The sequence below is a fragment of the Cryptomeria japonica genome, chromosome 8 (genome assembly GCF_030272615.1).
Source record: "Cryptomeria japonica chromosome 8, Sugi_1.0, whole genome shotgun sequence".
Classification (NCBI taxonomy): domain Eukaryota; kingdom Viridiplantae; phylum Streptophyta; class Pinopsida; order Cupressales; family Cupressaceae; genus Cryptomeria; species Cryptomeria japonica.
Genome location: NC_081412.1, coordinates 596,737,261 through 596,761,912, shown reverse-complemented (window position 1 = coordinate 596,761,912; position 24,652 = coordinate 596,737,261). Strand labels below are relative to the sequence as shown.

The following is a 24,652-nucleotide window of genomic DNA, read 5'->3' as shown; positions in this document are numbered from 1 at the left end:
TATTTTTATTCATTAATGGTTTATAAAATAAAGTCAGTTAGATTTTGGCAATTAAATAACATTGTTTCATTTTCAGATGCTGACATCAGATGCACCTAATATTCTCTCCACAATGGAGCATGGCATTCTCTAGCAGTAGCATCTTTGATGCTTTTGATAGTAGTATGAGTCAAATTAGTAAATTTTTAATTTGATGCTTCCCACATGGCTTTGCAACTTCAGATTGTGAGTGTGCCCCTATTACAAATGAATTGTACTTTAATCGACATAGATGGTCTATGATGGCTTTTTTGTAAGACTATATGGTTTTATTACATATATTGTACTTTAATCGACATATAACAATATCCAAGTGGTGGTTGGCATGAGCTTGAATATGGTAAGTTGTATGCATCTTGAAGTTGAATATGATATGTTGTATACATCTTGAAGTTGAAATTTGATTAGACTTTGTCAGCATTTGATGAATCATAAATGTCATTTCATTATTAATCTTGTGAGTGTAAGGTGTAGGAATAAACATCAATTACTTTGAAAGTCATGGATGGTTGTCTTGATATGATAACCACCACATGGTTGTGCCTTATGAAGAAAAGATGAACAGATAATAACTAATTGAGAACATCAATTCAAATCCATAATATAGAGGATACTAATAATAGATCTTTGTATATTTATTTTTTCTAATAATGAAATAGGTACAACTGTATTGAGATAAAATGAAGCTTTTCTCTCATATGAAGATGTCACATTGGCAAATTGGTCTTTATTATAATACACAAGACATAAGTAAAATCAAAACGCTCTCGCCAAATCCTTCCAGATTCTATGTTAACTTGTGACTCATTAGTGTATGCTGGGAGAGGGAAGAGTGTGTGGCTTCAGGGTACAGTTTTGGACTTGAACCATATTGCATAAATCTCAAGGCTTGAACTTGATTATCATTAAAGGTTTCTGATTGTTTACAAAATATCCCTTCATATCCCTTCATGGATGTCACATGCGTAGAGTATGACCCCTGAGCGTTCGATCAAGTGGGGGGGCAAAACAGGAGCATGCGTAGGGTAATTATGCCTAACTCGACATGTCAGAGTAGATGGTTCATCATCGCGATGAGCAGAACGAGAAATCAGCCACGCGACAACATTCCATTGAGTGAGACTGATGATTTTTTCACCAACCAAAAAATTGCTGCCCTAATAAAACCGTAGGGCAACTTGAAAAACTGAGATAGGATTTTGTAGGGACCTCTCTCATGGCCCCATAGGTTCAAATGGATTGTTTGCAGGTGCCATGGATTCCGAGTTAGGGCCCGTCAAAGTTTGACAATTTTGAGCACTTAGGACGCTCAAGGGATGACGTCGGTAGGGTATGACCCCGAGTGTTCGAATGAGTGGGGGGGGGGGAATAGGAGCATGCGTAGGGTAATTATGCCTAAATCAACATTTCAGAGCTGATGGTTCATCATCGCGATGAGTAGAACGAGAAATCGACCATGCGACAACATTCCATTGAGTGAGATTGACGATTTTTTTGCCAACCGAAAAATTGCTGCCCTAATAAAACCGTAGGGAAACTTGAAATACCGAGATAGGATTTTGTAGGGACCTCTCTCATGGCCTCGTAGGTTCAAAAGAATCATTCACAGGTGCCACGGATTCTGAGTTAGGGCCTGTCAAAGTTTGACAATTTTGAGCACTTAGGGTGCTAAAGGGACGACGCCGGTACGGTATGACCCCGAGCATTCGATCGAGTGAGGGGGAAAAATAGGAGCATGCGTAGGGTAATTATGCCTAACTTGACATGTTGGAGCTGACAGTTCATCATCGCGACAAGGAGAACGAGAAATCGGCCACACGACAACATTCCATTAAGTGAGACTGACGATTTTTTCGCCAACCAAAAAATTGCTGCCCTAATAAAACCGTAGGGAAAATTGAAAAACCGAGATAGGATTTTGTAGGGACCTCTCTCATGGCCCCATAGGTTCAAATGGATCATTCGCAGGTGCCACAGATTCCGAGTTAGGGCCCGTCAAAGTTTGACAATTTTGAGCACTTAGGGCGCTAAAGGGACGACGCCGGTAGGGTATGACCCTGAGCGTTCGATCGAGTGGGGGGGAAAAAAAGGAGCATGCGTAGGGTAATAATGCCTAACTGGACATTTAAGAGCTGACGGTTCGTCATCGCGATGAGCAGAACGAGAAATCGACCATGTGACAACATTCCATTGAGTGAGAGTAATGATTTTTTCACCAACTGAAAAATTGCTGCCCTAATAAAAATGTAGGGCAAATTGAAATACCGAGATAGGATTTTTTAGGGACCCCTCTCATGGCCCCGTAGGTTCAAACGAATCATTCACAGGTGCCACGAATTTCGAGTTAGGGTCCGTCAAAGTTTGACAATTTTGAGCACTTAGGGCGCTCAAGGGACGACGCCGGTAGGGTATGACCCCGAGCGTTTGATCGAGTGGGGGGGGAAAAATAGGACCATGCATAGGGTAATTATGCCTAACTGGACATGTCGGAGAGACGGTTCATCATCGCGATGAGCTGAACGAGAAATTGGCCACGCGACAACATTCAATTGAGTGAGACTGACGATTTTTTCACCAACCGAAAAATTGCTGCCCTAATAAAACCATAGGGAAACTTGAAAAACCAAGATAGGCTTTTGTAGGGACCCCTCTCATGGTCCCGTAGGTTCAAACAGATCATTCGCAGGTGCCATGGATTCCGAGTTAGGGCCCATACGTGTTTGACAATTTTGAGCACTTAGGGCACTCAAGGGACGACGCCGGTAGGGTATGACCCCGAGCGTTCGATCAAGTGGGGGGGAAAAATAGGAGCATGCATAGGGTATTGTTCATTAAATGAATTGTATTGTTCATTGAATGAATTGTATTGTATTATTGATTAAATGAATTGTATTGTTCATTAAATAAATTGTATTGTATTGTTCATTAAATGAATTATATTGTTCATTATAAAAACAACACTTATGATGAAATGAAATGAATTGTATTGTTCATTAAATAGCCATTATTAACCATTATTAATTATTGGAATGAAGGTTAAAGATTTCCATGATAATACCATGCACAGATGAGCAACAATTTATATGATCGAATATCAACTTCTGTATATATAAAAATGTCAAATGATTACAAATGTATGTCCATACACAAATATGGCATAAACGCCAACTGAAACAAAATGTATGTCTAAATACATGAATGTATGTCCATATACAAAATATACATGCCAACTAGACATGTAAGCATCCCAAAACTATCTATAACATCCTAAGTTGCTTATGGATCATCAAAATCAATCCTCTTCGCCGCACTGCTCGACTCTTAAGGATCCTGCACAAGAAAAACAAACCATGATTAATATTAGTTATATTATATAATTCACATTCGAAAAGTTAACATAAAAAATGAACTATTTAATTGAACTATTCATGTTTACCTCATCTCCATGTTTTCTCTTCGGCTTTGCAGGACTCTTGATGTATGTCTTGGGTAGAGGAGGTATGTTTTGAATATTTTGATACACAACCTACATATGTTCAAAAACATGACATTGATACAAGTTAGCATATAATTGTCACTGATAATAACAAATTATATCTACTAATCAAATAATAAAATAAACACACATCTACTCGAGGCATCTCTTCTTCTTCTTCAAGTATACTGGGTGTAGTCATCAAGGATGTGAAGCCAAGAGTTCTCTATATATATACACAACAAGTATATGAAACTATCAATCTATGTCTAGACATGTATAATCACTATAAGTTATTTAAACTATTCATTCAATCATATTTGCATTCAATTACCTTTCCCTTGTCTCCAATTGCACTACCAGATCCTAGATCACACTGCACCGCACTCATGCTGCTTGTGCCCTACAAGAGTAAAATAAGATATACATGCAAGTTACTACATAATCTAATTAATACAAATATAAATGATGAGCATGTATGTACAATAAAATACAAATGACTAGGTGCAATAATATATGTATCGTCAAGCTATCCAGGCCAAATGAAATGGCTGACAAGGTGCCCTCCTGAATCTGTCTCAACTCATCCTTGGTCATCAACTATTAAATAGACCATGTAAATAAAAATTAGTACTTAATATTATCTAATTTATAAATATTTAATTAAAATATAACATGAACTGTGAAAATACAAATCTTACCACTACATCATCAATGTATGATGATAGTGCCTCCTCACCTCTAACATGTGAGGACTCCCCAGGGTATCCTCCAGTCTATGTAATAACATTTGGTGCATCATGCATCTCATGCACCTCATAATCTGCACTGTCCACAGGAGGATCAACGGGTTGTCCAACTGGACCCAAGCATACGTGCCCACACATGACACAACTATGGGGCACACATATGTGTGGAGCTGAGGATGACGTGTCACTGGCACCGGATGCACCACTACCATCAAGAGTAGGCTGAGCTACTAACGTAGCCTGAGAAACCAAAAGGCTACTCAAAGAGTGAATAGCTGATATGGTCCGTGAAGCCGCCTCACAAATGACCTCAGGATGCTGAACTGCAAGTGGGGGATCAACAGGAGGAGGGGGGACATATGGGCCCTGGACTACTCTGACTGCCCCAGGTCTATTTTGGGGCATACCTAAACCTACACCCTGGAAAGGTTGGATGTCAAAGTAGTTCACATGTTTGTGTAAAACAAACTTAGCATACAATTTTTTTATGAAATAGAAGGGGATATCAAGATTGTTGTTGGGTGGTTTGTCAAAAACCATCCACCAACGATCCCAAAAATTTTTCACAATCCCATCATTTGTGCACCATTTGATAGAAAGTTTTTTTTTTGGGGGATCTACGGGTTGACCAGTACGAGGATTGACAAACAATGAGGTGATTTCGGCTTTGGATATCTCAAGATCCTTGATATCCTTATATGACAAGCCATCTGCATATTTTTCCTTCATAGAATCTCGCCACAAAAGGGTGGCATCGTGCTCCTCAATCATGGTTTCCATACTTTTTACGATCGATGTGAGAGGATCAAACAATGTGTTTAGACGAGGGATCCTACGATATACTTCTGCAATCCCCCTAAATTCATTCAAATTTTGTGAAATTAAATCTTGAATTGAGGGGGGGTTTGGCAAATGAGGGTTTGGTTGTTACAGTTGTGGTTGGTCAGTGTTTTCATTGTTATCCCCCATTTTTAACCTAATTGAATGTAAACAATTAAATTTAGTTAACAAATTTAAACAATTAGGTATTTGATTTTTAAAAAACCTAGTTTTCATGAAAAAAACCATATTTTCAATGAAAAATCAAATAAACATTCACAAAAAATACAAAAAATGAATGAAAATGATTCAAAACGACAAAATTCTTACCTCTAAATCTATTTTTTAGCCATTTTTTGTCAAAACACCGAATATCGAATGGAGCGGATATCAGATTTTGACGAATTTGCGCAACCTGTGAGTTAAAAATGACTCACGGGACTGTCACTATCGAAATATAAAAGTTTCAGAAAATCGGATATCCGATTTCAATAGTTAAATTATTTTTAAATAACATATATAATATAATAATGTATTATATAATATAATAATATAATATATAATATATTATTATATTATATAATACGTATTGTATTATATTATATATATATATATTATAATATATAATATAATATTATATTATACTATATTATATTATATTATATTATATTATATTATATTATATTATATATATTATAATATAATATAATATAATATAATATAATATAATATAATATAATATAATATAATATAATATAGTATAATATAATATAATATAATATTGTATTATATAATACATAACATATAATATATTTTTTAAATTAAAATTACAAATAAAAATCGGATATCAGATAAAATCCAATTTCTGATAAAATTGAATATCTGATTTTATCCGATATCCAATTTTATCCTATATCCGATTTGCATAGGTAATTACCAGGCCAAGGTGTACTGACACCCAAGCCAAGCAAATAGTCAACACGGATTTTCACGTTTTTAGGCGAGTGAGGAAGGCTATTTTTTTCACATCGCCACTTTTTGGCCCTCCTTGATCCTACACTAACCCATATCTCTATATGTATACATGTACATATATGTAAATTTATACATATACATATATATGTGCGACAATTTGAAGTGAACACATTGTGAACCTTGTGGGCATTTGTTACAACTGGTGTAAGGCTCCCCAATAAACAAATAAATATAATATAAAATAATATATAAAACTGTGTTCATGAAAAAATCATAGAAATTATACATAACTTGCAAATAAAGTGAGTGATTGTTTCCCACAATATTTAAATTTGAAAATCAATAGGAGATTTTGAAGGGTCATTTTCATTATGATTTTTTCCTATTTTCATCTAATATCCTCTGCAACATTCAATGCTTCTCCTTATGCATGCAATCTTTTAGGATGATTTAAAGTGATAATGTTACTACCCCCGATTATTACAAAGCTTTGCAAGCATGCAAGAGCGTTGAGAGATGAACCAAGTATGTGGTTGATCAAGATGTGATCAAAGTAATTTTGTTTATTAGCACATTATATTTTATGGAGATTTTTCCTATTGTTGCAATATTTATTTTTAAGCTATGTATTTTTTTTTAAGATGTATGTAACTAATTTTGCAGTCATGTCTAGAGTATTGGGGTAGAATTGTAGAATACAATAGGCCTTCACCAAAGGTAAAGTCTTTACGACTTTACTTTGGCAATGACTTAGTAGACATTGTTTGATTTTATTTATATTTTTATGTTTACTTCTCTTTGATGCATACTCATTGTTGAAATATATGTGTTTAAATGTTTTATTCATTTCTGATTTTTGAAATATACATACTCATTATTGAAATGTATATGTATGTATGTGTGTCTTTATGTACATACATATATTATGAGAACTATATGTATGTGCGTATGTATGTAATACATACATACATACATACATACATATTTACTTACTTACTTACTAATTGTATATGATCAAACAATGAATAAATATGTGTATGCATTTATGTCTTGAAATGTTTTATTCATTTCTGTTTTGTCAAATATACAGTCATTGTTGAAATGTATAATGTACTATATGTACATATATACATACACTATGTATGTACGTATTTATGTGTGTATGTTCATACATTCATACATACATAAATAAATACATACATACATACATACATACATAAATATACATTAAAAAAAAAAAAATTCTAATTTTTTTTGGAAAAAAATTGATATTTTTTTATAAATTCAAAGACAGATTTTCTGAAAAATGCTGAAAATCAGGGGTTCTAGTCAATGTCACAAAAAAAAATGAAAACGGACTTATTTTTTGAAAACTTTTTTCCAAATAGAGAACATATATATGCATTGTTAAAATAATAATATTTTTGATGTATATTTTTCTCGTTATAATATTTTGAAGTCTACCATAGCTAAATTTGATAGTTTTCATTCACTGTCACCTTTTGTCTACTTAATTTATGATTATCAAAATAAAAATTATGCCCTTTGGAGAAGATTCTCTCATCTAGTGAAAAATAAATTTTTAAATTTTTTTAATATCATTTAATATTTTTTTTTAAATTTCTAGTTAGCTTCTTTTTGAACTTAAAAAACCTACTCGCAATGTTTAATTCATAAAAAAATTTAAAATTAATCAAAATACTAAAAAAAAGTATATGTCTAGATTCGTGATTTCAAGCTCTAAAAAAGGGTATTTTTTTATTTTTGTAAAAAAAAGTCCGCCTGGAGAAAAATTGAGCAGAAGTGAAAAGTTTCGGAAATACAAACAAAATAGGTGTTTTGGCTGCCACATCACCTACCAGATAGGGGAGTCCGCCCGAACTATTTTGATTTTTTTTGAAAAATTTGAGCTCAAGTGCTCACAAAAAGTTTCTAAATGGTGCAAAGAATCTGGTCGAACTTAGTTCGAACAAAATCTTTGCGCCATTTAGGTGCCACACCAACGACACAGGGCACCATGTGGCAAGGTGGTAATCTAGTCGAACTGAGTCTGACCGAACTCGGTCTCGCTAGACTATCCCCAGTTAGCCTCAATTGTGGCACAAATTCATGCTTTTGCCCATAATTTGTATGCCTGTTAATTTTTATTTACAATGAGTATATTGAATGAAATACATTGACTGAGTAATTGAAAGAATTATATAATTGAGGTCATATTTCAAGGAAGAAAAGATGTTATATATAGACTATAAACCCTCAAATGGAGTATAATAGTACACCTATTAACTTCAATGATAAAAACAATGAAAATGAAACCCTCAACACCATAGACCACAATAATACTCTATTTTTGTATCTTTCTGTGTAAATTATTGTGGCATTATAAACAAAGACAGATGATTGAAATGAAATCGTTGACACCATTTCAGAGAAATGATGAAATCACAAACAATGTAGAGAATAACAGTACATCCATTAAATAAAATGATTACAAATTAGGGGTTTCAAAGAAAAGTAACAGATAATCAATTTTTTTGCCATTCTCTATGAGGATTTCAACATTATTATATTGTAAGAGAGAATTGAAATGAAACCCTAAACAACATAAAATAAATTATCAATAGACAAAGCATAATGCAGGTATGAAGGATTATAAACCATCATTGGATGTCCAATATGCAAGGAGGAAGAGCGCGAGCATTCACTTGAAGAGGGAGAGCAGAAGGACTAGTGTTGTAGATGGTCACTTGTGGAAAGAGAAATGGCAGAGATTAAGGTTTGTGGAGCAAACAATGAAAATGCCCCCAAAAAATCTTCATTTCCCAAAGTTTTTAGGGCAATGTAGTTGGTAGTAATTCGCACCAAGTGGGTCCATAATGTGTACGTGGGAAGGCGGTTATGCATGGTCAAAAAACATTTTGACTGCCCATTTAAAATTTTATAAAATTTAAAATATGTTTTAAACATGTGCCTAAATTGATATATTTAGGTATATATTAATTTATAAAAAGGTGAATATTATAATACTTATTAGATATTTAATAAATATGTATCGATCTTGGTGTCTGTGGTTATTGGCACAATAGAGGTTAAGTATCAGGCGACACTTTGAAATGACCACTTTTTGACCATTTTACACATAATGACTTGTACAAATCGGATCGTTACTACCTAGAAGATAGATGAATAGGAATAAGCAGTTAAGTCACATATGAAGACAACTAAAAAAGTCATCAAAATATGATGTACCATTTAAGATCTATGAGTGTGCCAAGCTAGCTAGGACGACTACTACTACTCTTCCCCTAAAACATTACTAGCCTCATTTATAGTATCTAGGGTTATCTAGAGGGTCACATGAGAATATAACTAAAAAAGTGTGTGTCTCAAGTTGTTGGGGGCAAGGAAAAAAAGTGCTTTTAAATGAATGCAAGTGACCTTGTGTTTTTCTAGACAACTAACTGATCAGAATGGCCAAGCTAGAAATATCTTAAGAAGCGAGACGCACAGAAATGAGAAAACAAGTGGTGGGTGAGTGAATAAATAGAAGGTATGAGCAGATGGGTATATATAATTCGTGGAAGAGTTGAGGCAAGAAAAAAGTGGGAACGTGGTTGTACCAAAATGTGTCACGTGATGACAAGCACAAGAGCAAATTAGGTTAGTCTTGATTGTGAGCAGCATTGGCACAAAAGAGGAAGGAAGTGTGGGTGCCTGAACCACACTCTCTCAAATTTAAAAGAAGGTCAATGTTGAGGAATTGTAAAATTTGTTGAAATATTTAAGGAGATAGCATAATGATTTGAACACACAAAATGCAAGATAGTTGATTGAAATTTATAATTTTGAAGCAACCAATTCTGAGAGATGAGAAACCTGTCTAATCTTTTTGCTATTTGTAGAAATTTTGCCCTTTTGTTTGTCCATGTGTAGTGACCATTTTTTGGAATAATATATCTTTAAGTGCATTATCATGTATGAAAAAAGAAAAATCCTCAATGGTCTTTTGGGGCGGGCATATTCCACCTTTTTTCTCTTGAGGGGAGACAATTGCATTAAAGTTTCCACCAAGGATAACATTTTGATTTACAACTTGTTGAATGATTGTAGATAATCTATCCCAAAGTCTCTTTTTCTCATGTGTAGGTGTGGGCCCATAAACATTAACTATTGTAAATGAGAGATCAAAACACTGAATACTAAACATTTGCCAATTTCTACCTCCACTTACTAGTTCTGCTATCACCTTCTTTGGATTCCATAATTTTATTAGCCTTTTAGAGGCATCTTGAGCTGGGACATGCACAAATTTCCAATTTGGCCATTTTTGAATTCCTGCTTAGAAATTGTCTTGGGATATTTTTTTCATCTTCTACACTTTTTTTTCTATTTTATGATGACTTATCTAATAGAGATTATGACCAATATCTTATCAAAGTGTGGATTCAAAACACTAATATATGTAGATTCATTGTCTTGGTACCTAGCTCATTGAATGAAACCTTAAGATAATAAAGAAAATATGGATGACATAAAGAAACAATCAATTCCTACTCACAACCACCAATGTATCATGATTCACATTCGAGATCATGTGAAAATGATTGAGAAATAGGTAAAAATATGGTTTATACTAATGATGAACATTATTTAAACATGAAAATTACTTTCAGTAATGATGCTACTAGATCTAATAGGACATGGTGTAAGAGATCTTGTAAAGTTTGTAGAAAAAAGAGGGAATGCAGTTGTACCAAAATGTGTCACGTGATGACAGGCACAAAAGAAAACACCAGTCTTGACTGTGAACTAATTTACAATTGTGTGTGAGTGATAGGTGACAAGTGAGAAGCAACCCATGTGACACAGAGAAAGGAGAAAACTAGTGACAAACAGAGTCAGTCAATAATGTAAAACCATGAGATGGAATAGTGGAAGAGCACCAGTAGTTGAGCACCCTAACTTCGCGCTTCTCAAAATCCTATGTGGAAATTTCAAATCACTCCTATTTTTTTACAATAGCTTACTTGGCAAGTCCCCTGCTTATAACTAAGCTTTCAGCACCACATCATCAAGTATGGTGCCACATCAGCATGCTTTTTGCCAAGGTGACCAAAATAAACCCCCAAAAAAGTGAGACCAATAGGCATGCAAAAGAGGCCCCAATAGTTGTGCAGCTGATATGGCATCACTTGATTGGTTACTTTTTACAATATTAGTACATTTCCTAACAAAAATTGATATTTATGTTTCAAACAATAGGTTTTATTTGTTCACATTTTGGAACAAAAGGTATCAACAACCCTCACAACAATCGGTACATGCTCAACTACTGGTGATCTTCCCCTAGGTAATGGGTGGAAGAGCTAAGGCATGGAAACAACATGGAAGGCTTCTGTATGGAATCACGTGAGCACTGTAGACAAGACTAATGACTTTTCATTTGAAACTTCACTTTTCTAATGGAATTCCACATAACTCTTTCTTTGAATTCCACAGAATTCTTTCTTTACACAGTGGTTTCTCCATGGAAACTTACAAGAGAGCTCTGAATACACGACAAACTCTAATCCTTAAAAAATCTGCGTACCGTCAAAAATGTTTGTGGGAAGATTCCCTTCAAACATTTTCCACTTCCTTCCTTATTCCTCTTTCCGTCATATTTACAAGATAAAAAAGAGAAGACAAAGTTATCACTCCACTTGTAAAAGATGAAAAGATTGGGTGTGGTATAGTGTCTACCATAGTTTATAGCCTAAGATGTAGAGTTACAAATACTACAGGATTTAAAAAATGTATCTTATGGAAGAGATCATGATGTATAAGTAAATCATGAACTTGGAATCAATGTTACTCGCATGATGTATGTAAGCAGGAATCAATTTTAAATGATGTTATGAATGGAAATCTATGTTGCATGTTATATGATCATTTGTATTTTGTCATTTCAAGATAAGATAGAAATTAAAGATTCTTGTGTTTGATGATTTAGGGCATGTCCCCATGCTACTACTTAGCTTATTTTGGCTAGCAACAAGTGCACTTGCCCCATGGAAAGTAAAGTTGCTGCTTATTTTTATGCAATCCTCTTAAATTATTTTTGTAAATGAAATTATTAGTAATATTCTTGCAAATAAAATTTGTAGGCAAAATTTTAGGCAAAAAAAAAAAGAGAGGAAAAAATATGGCAAAGCCACATATCCGTTTTTTAATTTTTTAAATGAGAAGCCACTACTTAGTTCTAGCCCCCCTTTTTTTCCAAATCTTATTTTCAATTTTTAAGAAGTTTTTGCTCTACAAAAATAGGAGAAGATTCCAATTTATCCTTTTTTGCTAATTAAATTTTTGCACGAGAACACTATGCCCCTAGGGAAGTTGTGTAATTCTTCTCATTGTCCTACACTTGGGGTGAAATGATCTCTCTCCCTCTCTCTTTCTCTAAGGATCCACTCTTTCCTATTTTGCAGATGGTGTGAGTTTTATTACTTGATGTAATTCTTTTGTGTGAAGTTGTTGTTGTTTGGACAAGGGTTCTCTCTTATAGAAGAGGTGTAAGTCCTTGATTCCAATCTCTTTCACACTTGGTAATGTACATCTATAATAAATTCAACCATCCCCATTGGGATAAAAGTGAGTCATTATTCATCAAGAATCCCTTTTCACCTAGCAATAGGAGGAAGGATTGAATTCTTGTTTTCTTCTACACTTCATTTTAGAAGATGTTATATTTTTCTAAGAAAACTCCTCTTAGAGGTAGATGACTTTTGAGAAAAGATATCATCTCCTCCAAGGATCTCCTTTACACTTATAACAAGATATCTCTTTTCAACTATCTTATCCTTTCTTGAAGAGTATTCCCTCTCTTGCTTGGATTTATGACATTGTTGCATGATGGATATCTTCTTGGTGTTGAAGGAAGGTATCCTTGTTCTAATTTCCTTAAGATATTAGCATTAAACTACGTTGATATCTTAAGGGGGGGGGCGCCCATTTTGCTCCTTTTGTATTATATTTCTCTCGCACGTTGTCTCTCTTATACAGTGGGTCATTCTCAAAATGAGATGTCACCACTTTTTCTCTTATACAATGGGGCATTCTCAGAATGGGATGTCACCACTTTTCCCTTATATAGTGAGGCATTCTCAGAACAGGATGCCACCAATTTTCCCTTATATAGTGGGTCATTCTCAGAATGTGATTTCACCACTTTTCTTTTATACAATGGGTCATTCTTAGAACCAGAGGGCATCCTCTTATAGTGAGATGTCGCCACTTTTCTCTTATATAGTGGGTTATTCTTAGAACCAGAGGGTAGCCTCTTAGAGCGAGATGTCACCACTTTCTTGACATTTGTCCTATACATCTTATACAGGTTGTAGATGTAAGAGGGAATTTAAGCATAAGAGTCATAACCTATATTAACTAACCACAAAAACTAACAAGATATGATAGAAATCCCAATACATGCAATAGAAGAAGGAAAAACAAGATTTCAACATAAACATGCAAACCATATGAAGAAAACTCCTTCCTTGACCTCCACTATCCTCCTTTCTCCTCCAAATAGTGGATTTGTGGATCTCACCTAAAAGTGCAAGAGCAAAGTATGAAAGCAAGATCAATTTTGATAGCACGAGGATACTAGAAGCGTGGTTGATTTTTGATGAGAAATACATCCAATTTATAGAAAAATTGGAAAGAGGACAACAATTAGCAAGAAATCGATATTAGATGCAATTGGATTAAAAAATGGGAAAAATCAGATTTAGAAAGAAATTCGATGACACACTTGCCCATGCAAGAGGATATGACTGGATATCAAATCGAGTGTTAGGATAAGATGCCATATCCAAACTCATGATGAATAAGGAAACGTGCTTCCAAATTAAAGCACAAAAACTGGAGCCACTTGAGAGAGATAACTAGTTGGAAATCAATTTAGAAAATCAAGAAATCAGGTAGAAAATAAGAATTAGGAAATTAGGAAAAATTAGAAATGATGAAAATACGAAAGATTGCGTGAAATTAATTAATAAATATTCTTTAATTAATTAATTCACAAAGAGGATTTAATTAGCCAATTAAATGAAGTATTTAATTATGACAAGGGGACCTAGGAATAAATAAATAAATTTATTTAATCTAGAGGAAAAATGACAAATAGAATTAAATGATTAAATCACAAAACCCTAGGAGATGAATTAGAAATGCAAGGATGATAATTAGGTCATGATAAGATATAATTGATATAGGGTCGATTCGATAATTGATAAAGTGTCAATGTTGATTGATAAAGATCAATGATAAATTGATCAAGATTGACAAGGATGAATTTGATAGACGCAAATTATTGAGGACCAATGGCTAATCGATCCAAATAGATGAGAAATGATGATTGATTGAGATCGATGACAAATCGATCAAATATTGATAAAAGGTTGTTTTGATGAAGGTTGAATGACCAAAGACTAATGACAAATCAATCTCAAATTATTAAGAGTTTGATAAATTGATGATTGAGTGTGCGACATAGAAGAAATGTTAATAGAATGTGAAAACCCTAAAATAAGGTCACACAGACATATTAAAGTATGACACCGCAAGCATTGACCATTTTTAGATGCCTACAATAGCATACTAGGGCATAGACTCCTATGAGGTGTTTCAAACATCACTTGCACACACACGCACAAGGTTGAGTGGAACTAATAGTGTTCTTACTCTCCTCCCTTACATGGATCACCTAGACAAAATCTACGGGCTCGTTTCCCATGTCCATTTCTCCTTGGATCACCTAGTTTTAGGGGTGAGATTTCCATGGTTTGTCTTGTTCGCCTTTCTTCCCATGGATCACCAAAGTGTGTATTCATGTTTTCTCTCTTCTTCCTCTCATGAGCTCATAGTTTTACTATTGATGGTTCATGGATGATTTCAGCTTTTCTCTTTTATGTAATTATTGGTGTTTATGTGATGGCATTTGTCTTTGCGTTTCAATTAGTTGTTTGAGACATTTGAGTAGTGAGGTCTCTTCAGCTAGTTGATTTGTGGTCTCATATTTTGTTTTTGTCATGTATCTTTTGTGCTTGGTTTTGTTTTTGTTTATCTTGTTCTTTTTGTCTTGTGTACTCTTGCATATGTTTGAGTGAGTTAAGATCCTAAGATTGGGGGCTTTGTTCCTCAAGATCAGTGATGTTTTATATTCCTTGTGGTATTGCTCCACATTTCTCATCTTCATCTTTCTCTTTCTTCTACTTTGCTGATAGTATTGGCGTTAGTCATACTCCTGCTAAAGTGGGGGCTAAATGTAGCATAGTAAAATTGCCACCCTTGCAATTTTGACCATGTTTTAGGTCCTCACCTTAGCGATTGCATTTCCCTACTCAATTGAGACCCCTCTCTACATCAGCATTCCAAATCTCCTTTTGTTTTAGCCCTTGTGTCACCTTATGACCTTGTCCAAGACCCAAAATAGGGCAAGATAGGGGCGTGGTGCCCTTGTCCTCCCTCTTTGGGTGACCCTAAAATGGGTCCATCTGACCCTTGACCCTAATTTTCTCTCTAGGATTTAAATTTCCCCTATGTCGGCCTTTAGTGAGACTAAAATTAATTCTCCTAAGAATGTATAAAAGGGGACTTAATTCCCTCATTTGGCAAGATAAGATATAGAAGAATAAGTGAAGATAAGAGAAAATTGGGTAAACAAGTGGAAGGTCTTCATTATCGTCATCAAGCATTCAAGTGTCCAAGTCTTCAAGCATCCATCAAATCTTCATCTTCATGTGTCTTCTTCATTCATCCATGGGAGTAACATTACAACATTCATTTGCAAGCATGCTTGTGTGTTACGGTTTTTTCATGTTACATGCCATTTCATGCAACACTTCTGATTACATTCAAGAAACAAAGCAACTATCATCAACAAATTGCAAATCTACAAGGTATACATTCCCATTATTTACATTTAAGCATTTGCAATTACTTTCTTTCAAGGTTGACTCCTCAACTAGGGTTTGACTAAGGCAAAATCCTATCCACAACCCGTCTTCCCTTCTTCTATGTGTGTAGGTTGTAGGTGCACAGCTGTAATTGCAGATTTAAGCTTAATTTTTAGAGAAAAAAAACCCTTTTTGACGCACGGATTTTTCAGAGGACCGGGTGCAACTTCAACCCAAACCTGTTTAATTTTCTCCAAATTTGAAAGGTAGATCTGTATCAGTCTAAATATCTCAGATCCAAAGTTACAGTGCGATCTAGAAATGGTAGCTCCTTATTTCATCCATTTTATCTTCATTTTCTGCATAGTCAACAAGTCAACTCTTCTACTTACAAAAGAGGACAAATTATATTCCAACCCTTTCAATTCACTTAGTATTTAGATCCTTATTCACTTTAAGGTTTGGATCTAGGGAATTCAACCCCTCTTTTGAATGTAAAGTATCTCTCAAGTGAAAATCATCCTAGTGATTTCCTTTCTCTCTCCTAGGTCAAGAATCACTAGGGTTCAATTTTCCACTTTACAATACCAAACTGGCTTCAAGAAGAAGCTACAAATATTAGAGTGCAAACAAATTGCATGTCTGATGATGTAACCCTTTTCATGCCAACTCCCCCAAAAATTGATCCAGTAGAGGTGATTCATTACTTCACTAATGCAACGGATTAGGAGCAACAAGATGGTGTTGATTTTGAACAAGAAATTCGCATAAGTGAAAAAAACCTGACTTTGTGCCATGCACCCAAGAGGATGGGTGATAAGTGCTAAGGCAAATCAGTGGATTCTTGAGACTTGCAGTGCAGAGAATGAATCAATCTTCGTGAGGAGGTAGGAGAGGGGTGCTATGTCTTAGTAGGGAGTCACAAATCTTGACATCTGATAACTACATTAAAAATGCTAAATGAGAAAGAGGTTGAAAGGAAAGGAAATGAGGAATTACAAGAATGAATGAAAGAACAAATGAAGCAGAGGAAGGCAGTTCATGTGAAGTAGATACGGTAGAAAGGGAGGCTATGATGGTGGAAAAAGCAACAAAAAGATTGCAGGAATCTGGAGAAAGGTTGATTCGAAAATAAGAGAAGGCAAAGAAAGATGAGCAAGTGAAGCTTGAGAGGGAGAGGAAGGAAGCTAATAAAAAAGATAAACAACCAGAGAAAACAAAATATATGATCACAAACGTAGATCCTCTACCCCACCAACACCCAGTTTTGATCGATATGTTGAACCTCTTGTCTCCAACTTTTGCCACTATTAGTAATATGCAAGTTGGGATTGCACCTAGATTCTCAGACATCATGCAACTTAATTCACGTGCAAACCAGACGTTGCTTGCTCATATAACAAGTTGCTTACAAGCCCCTCCAAACCAAGAAAACACCTATGTTGGCCTAGAGTCTTCTAGGCATGGATATGTGACACCTCTTCCATTTAATACCCATATGGACAATTGATCAAGTTTGTGAATTTTTTTTTTAGCACTTTGAATATTGTGGTTTTTGTTTAGATGTAATCGTGATACAATTCTAAAGTGACATACTGCCATATTTTGTAATGTTTTCAGAACTTCGTTGTTGTTTTTCTGCTATCTATTGATCCAGATACAATTGAGATATAAATCTCATATGATTTCTTTTCTAATGTCAACTAATTGTGTTGCTTGCAGCCATATATATATATATATATATGACTATAAACCCTCAAATGGAGACAATAATAGTACACCTATTAAATTCAATGATACAAACAATGAAAATGAAACCCTCAACATCGTAGACCGTGATAATACTCTATTTTTCTGGCTTTCTGTGTAATTATTGTGGTATTATAAATAGAGAGAGATGATTGAAATGAAATCATCAACACCATTCAAAGAAATGATGGAATCGCAAACAATGGAGAGAATAACAGTACACCAATTAAATAAAATGATTACAAATTAAGAGTTTCAAAAGAAAGTAATAAATAATCAAATTTTTTGCTATTCTCTGTGAAGATTTCGGCAATATTATACTGTAAGAGAGCATTGAAATGAAACCCTAAACCACATACAAAGAAATCATCAATAGACAAAGCATAATGCAGGTACGAAGGAGAATAAACCATCATTGGACATCCAATATGCAAGTATGAAGAGTGCAAGTGTTACCTTGCAGAGGGAGAGTAGAAGGACTGGTGTTGTAGATGGTCAAGTGGAAAGAAAAATGGCAGAGAATAAGGTTTGCAGAGCAAACAATTAAAATGCCCCCAAAAATCTTCATTTCCCAAAGTTTTTAGGGCAACATAGTTGACGTTATTTCATGCCAAGTAGGCCCATAAAATGGATGCGGGAAGGTGGTTATGGGTGATCAACAAATTTTTTGACCACCCATTTTAAACTATATAATATTTAAAATATGTTTTAAACGTGCCAAAATTAATATATTTAGGTATATATTAATTTGTAAAAAGGTGAATATTATAATAGTTATTAGATATTTAATAAATATGTATTGGTCTTGTTGTGTGCCATTATTGGTGCAATAGAGATCAAGTATTGGACAACACTTTGAAATGACCACTTTTTGACCTTTTTATGCATAACAACTCATACAAATCGGATCGTTATCAGTCAGGATAAAAGAGGGAATGCAATTGTATCAAAACAAGTCACATGATGATAGGCACAAGAGCAAATAAGGCCAGTCTTGACGGCGAACTTTACAGCTGTGTGTGAGTGACAGGTGACAAGTGAGAAGCAACCCATGTGACACAGAGAAAGGATAAAACTAGTGACAGACAGAGTCAGTTAATAATGTAAATGACGTGGAAGGCTTCTCCATGGAAACTTACAAGAGAGCCTTGAATACACGACAAACTCTAATCCATCAAAAATCTTGTGGAATCTGTGTACCATCAGAAACTTACAAGAGAGCCCTGAATACACGACAAACTCTAATCCATCAGAAATCTTGTGGATTCCCTTCAAACGCGTAGAAGACAACACTTTTCTACCAAAATCATATGGAATTAGCTTTACACGCTTTCCCACTTCCTTCCTTATTCCTCTTTCCATCATAAAAATAGAAAAGACAAAGTTACCTATCACTGTACTTGTCAAAAATGAAAAGATAGGGTGTGGCCCCAGTCAAACATCGATGAGAACATATAGTGCATAAAAGCCAGGAAAGTACATCTAGCTGCTTAAATTTAAGTAAAAAATGTTCATAAGCAGTCATGGGGATATGGGGCTAGTCATGACTCAATCAATCTCATAACACTTTGTATTAAGTATTGTGAAGAATAACATGGTCTATTGAGGGCAATATTTGAAGTTCTTAAAAGGAACTATGTGTGTATGCTAGTAAAGAGAGATGATGGTTTACTTTCTTGACATCTAAAATTATAAATGTAATTTATTTTATCTTCAGATTTCCTAAATGGAATATTTTAATCAAAATTTTAAAACTTTAAACTCATAAAGATTCCAAAAAATAATTGTAAAATTTTGATAATCAATTTGTTTGATTTAATAGTATCTAAATCACCTATATTTATGTTTAAATAAGATGTATCTAAATGTTTTCCATCAATCTTTACATATTTGATAAAAGATATCAGTACGTGTGATTCTAATTCTACAACCCCTAACCCATCAAAAATATCAACTATGTCGACCCTTTAAATTATTATAGTTACTTTAGTTATACTTGCAACTACCAGCTAGAGTAAACAAATTAATTCATTAAAAAATAGAAAAACCTTTCTCTTTTAAAATATGCGAAAAATTCGTCAAAGTGACGTGTGAAGTGACGATATGGTTTTCCTATTATTTTCTATCGGCGTGGAATAAGATATCCAGACTTTTGTAGTGTTTGGAAGTCAAAGTCAGTTTAAAAGTTGCCGCGTTTTTATCAAGTCATATGTTGCGAAAACACAAAATTTATCAAACCCAACATCTTGAAAGATTCATTGAATTATTTTTATTGTTCAGTTATTTATATCTCACTAGGGGAAGAATTGTAAATTGCGCAATGTATCCACTTTCGTTCAAGATGACTGCGGACTGTGGTTTTTTGTTGATATGGGTAATAATGCTCCATTCTCAATTCCCATTTTCAACAGGGTGTTTACAAGATGAAAGAAGTTACTTGCTGGATTTCAAGGCTGGGCTTAGTTTGTCTTCAGGTCGGTTATCCTCTTGGCGGGGATTCAACTGTTGCGAGTGGGAGGGTGTTGCCTGTGATTACCACACATCCCATGTCATTCGCCTTGATTTAAGGAATCCGGTTGATTATTATTTAAGTGATTTAAGTGATTACCACAAACAGCTGTTGACTGGTGAAGTTCGTACATCGCTGTCTAATCTGCAGCATCTACAGTACTTAGATCTCAGCGGTAATAACTTCAATGGTACTTCTATCCCTCCCCAGCTTTTAAAATTGCATAGACTTGAGTTTCTTAGCTTGAAATATGCTGGATTTGGCGGTGAAGTCCCTCTGGAGTTGGGAAATATGTCAAGCTTGCGTCATTTGGATATTTCAGGAAATGACTACTTGAAATGTAGTAAGTTTGATGTATGGGTAAGAAATCTAAGAAGCTTGGAATTCTTGGATATGAATTGGGTGAACTTGAGCATGGCGTCTGAGCATTGGGGTGATGCCCTTAGCGGTCTTCCCAATCTTACCCAGATTCATTTGATTGGCTGTCGGCTCTCAAGTAATATTCCAGATCTCTCAAACCTTACCCGTTTGTCACATCTGCATATAGGTGAGAATTCATTCCCGGTTCAACTGCCCTCTTGGTTTGAGAATGTGTCCTCATTGGTTTCGCTTGATCTTAGATACTGTGGTATAAATGGTTTCATCCCTTCCAATTTCATGCCCCGTTCAAGAATGAGCAATCTTGTGCTTGATTATAACCCCGACTTGAAAGGAAACCTTTCTTTCATGCTAAGCCATTCTTCCTCACTGGTCGTGCTGTCCTTTCCTGGTTGCAATTTAACGGGAGTGTTCCCCACTTCTATTGCAAATTTCTCAAAACTTATGACCATGGATCTGAGGTACAACAATTTGGAGGGCAGTATACCATCCTCTTTTGGCAGCTTAACCTCCCTTAGATATCTGCACCTTAATCACAACCAGTTAAGTGGTCAGATTCCTCCGTCTCTTTGTGAGCTTCCAGAATTAAGTAGCCTTGTACTAGGCCACAACCAGTTCTCAGGAACAATTCCAGATTGCCTTTCAAAGTTGTCCAGTTTAGACACGTTGTCACTTCATTCCAGCGGATTAAGAGGGAACATTTCACTTCAACTATTTGAAAATCTAACGCGCCTTTCACAATTGGACCTTTCAGAAAATCAGTTTGTCATTGACATCTCTACAAGCTGGGTTCCTAAGTTTGCCCACCTGTTTATTCTTGAATTGCAGTCTTGCAATATACAAGGCAACTTCCCTGCATTTTTGTCCCAGCAGTATCAATTGTCCTGGCTAGATCTTTCAGATAACAACATTGTGGGAAATCTTCCTTCGTGGCTGTGGGATCTTCCTAATCTTTATCTGCTCAATCTTTCAAATAACCAACTGGAAGGTTCTCTACCTCGCAAGATATCTCACAGTTTTGGTACAGTGGACTTGCATGGGAATAGATTATATGGCTCTCTTCCTGCTCTTGATTTTGGTGCATATGGATTAGATCTGTCAAATAATGGGTTTAATGGCTCTATTCCTACAACAATTGGGATATTTGAGACACTATCATTGTCAGGGAATAATTTGACTGGAGAAATTCCAAGTTCTATATGTAACAATTATGGAGTTTTGGACCTGTCAAAGAACAAGTTGACAGGTATGATTCCTTCAAATATAGGGCGGTGTTCTAAACTGGAAATTTTAAAATTGGCTCAAAATGTTTTGCAAGGGAAGATTCCGAAGGAGTTAGGAAATATGCAGAGTCTTCGCACATTAAATCTCAATGGTAACAGGTTGCAAGGTATTATTCCACCATCTATTGCGAATTGCACAGATCTCCAAATATTTGATCTAGGAAATAACAATTTTGAAGGTAGCATTCCTGTTTGGATTGAAAAGTTGACAGTTTTGAGAATTCTTAGCTTGGCTTCTAATAAATTTGATGGTAGAATTCCGCCCCAGCTGTTCGGGTTGCAATATCTTCAAATTCTAGATTTACCAGATAATCAATTATCAGGAAATATACCTTCAGATGTGAGCAAGTTATGTGCTTTGGTCAATAATTCACAGACTTTCCATTTGCAATATTCTTCATATTATGAGAGTGGTTTCAGTTTGGACACAGATTATGGAATGAATTTTGCTGATGAAGTAACAGTTTGGATAAAAGGAAGGAGAACTCCATACTCTAAAATAATTGGACAAGACAAGTTCATGGATTTGTCACATAATAACTTGTCAGGAAATATTCCTTCAGAATTGGGGCTCTTGAGAGGATTAATTTCTCTCAACATATCAAAAAATAATCTAAGTGGGGTAATTCCAGAATCCTTGGGAGCCTTGATTTCGTTGAAATCTTTGGATCTTTCAGAAAATAATTTGTCAGGAAAGATTCCTATTCAACTTTTAAATCTCACATTCCTTGCTGTGTTGAATCTTTCTTCCTTTCTAGGAAATCCTAATCTTCATGGGCCCCCCCTTGAAAACAGGACACAGAGTCTTGGTTTTGGTAGACAACATAATTACAAAGAATTGAATAATACAACCACTAAAAGTGTATATGCAGATGTAATGGATCTATGGTGGGCAGTGGGAGTGGGGTTAAGTTACGGAGTGGGATTTGCTACTGTGATTGCAGTGTTGTGCTTCCACATGAAATGGAGATACATATGCTTTTCTTTCATGGATAATTTTATCTATGACCTTTGTGAGTAGTGAATCCCTGAAGCTATTTCACAAAAGATGCTCTAAGCTTTTGCTTGGATTATTCCACATTTGGGATGTCACTCATATTTATGTTTGTTTACTTGCATTGTCATGTGTGCTATTTTTTCTTTTTCAAATGAGTAGTACTACAAAATGTACTCTTTTCTAAATGTATGGATTTTGTTCTTATTTTAAGCTTCCACAATTAATGATTAGAATTATAAAACAGGTTACAAAATTTTGAAAGTTGTTTCCTTTTATTTAAAAATTAAATGTAGTAATTGTGAAGAAAAATTGATCTATTAAAATGTCCATATAATATTATTTTACAAGATAAATGCTTTGTTTCTAGATGTTTCACTCATACAACACCTAATTTTCTCTCTCACATATAATAGTCAATGCTAAATACATATAAAATTTATTACATTGTTCTTTTTAACAATTTTCTTTTCTCTAATAAAATAAAAAATATACACATAACCATATTCTATATTTTTAAAGGTTGAGATTGAAAACTACAAAATTGCTTAGCTACTTCAACTGAGGCGATGTCTATGCAATCGACATAATGACAATAATAAAGAATAAATTGCACTTTTAATAAAAGAGCAAATGAATTATTTTATTCGCTGGATAGCCATTTTGCTTCAAATGATATGGCAAGTTTGATTTTTTGATGTCATTTTATCGATATCAGTATATACAAATGGTAGAAAAGTAGTTTTTTTTGGATAGCGCCTAATTTTCTTCAAGTGCTTAGTCATTTTCAAACTTCAAATTGAGTGGTTATACAAGCATTGTTCTAACAAAATCGTACATGCTTTCCCACTTCCTTATTCTGTGAAAATTATAGGAAAAAGAGGAAATAAAGTTGTCACTCCACTTGTAAAAGTAGTTTGGTCAACAATGAATAGTAAAAGATGTTTTAGTGTAAAGATGATAAGATAGGGTGTGGCCCCACTCAAACATGAGTGACAACATGTAGTGCTATCGTGAAAGTTCATCTTCATTTACTTCTAAAACTATGCTAGCCACTTCAAACAAACTCATGTGAATGTACACATAAAAAGACCATTAGTGCATAAAAATATATATGAATTCAACATTAGATTATTCTAAACGTGAAGACAAATAGTGTAATTTGGTTTAGTGTCTACCATAGAGTATAGTCTAGCATGTAGAGTTAAAAATATTATGTGATCTAGAAAATGTATTCATGGTGTGATTTATGGAAGAGATTTTGAAAATTATGGATTTGGAACTCATGTTTATCACATGATGTATGCAACCATGTACCGATTTTAAATGATAATATGGATGGAATTGTCATTCAAAAGGATAACATGTATGGATTAACATGTAGACTAATATGGTGAAATGGAGACTTTCTATTGGCTTCCATGATAAATTAATGCATAAAATTTGTTTTCTATCTACCAAAATGATACATGTAGGAACATATAATTGTGTCATTTCTATTATGCAAGCACAATGGGTAGGAAGTGTATTGACTCATTTTATATGTCAAGCCAGAATACAATGGAAAATATCCATTCGTCCTATTAATTTTGAAACAGAGCTATAGGGAGATTGATTTTGGTTTGCCTCAATTTTGTAAAGAAATTTCAATTCATAGTTTTTTCTTGCAAATGCTGCCATTGCTTTTTCTTGGTTTTTTTACATGTGTGTAGAGTTCTGTTTGTACCTTTAGATATTGCCACCAAAT

General features: G+C 34.6%; 1 protein-coding gene across 1 annotated transcript; it reads left to right on the top strand.

Moving 5' to 3' along the window:
• The first annotated feature begins 20,061 nt into the window (after window positions 1-20,061).
• LOC131055961 (receptor-like protein EIX2) lies at window positions 20,062-22,932 on the top strand. Its single transcript, XM_057990275.2, has one exon. It carries the CDS (start codon window positions 20,062-20,064, stop codon window positions 22,930-22,932), a length of 2,871 nt encoding a protein of 956 aa, XP_057846258.2.
• Window positions 22,933-24,652: the final 1,720 nt, after the last annotated feature.

Coding starts and splice junctions, on each gene's coding strand:
- LOC131055961 (XM_057990275.2), top strand. CDS start 20,062: ATGTATCCACTTTCGTTCAAGATGACTGCGGACTGTGGTTTTTTGTTG.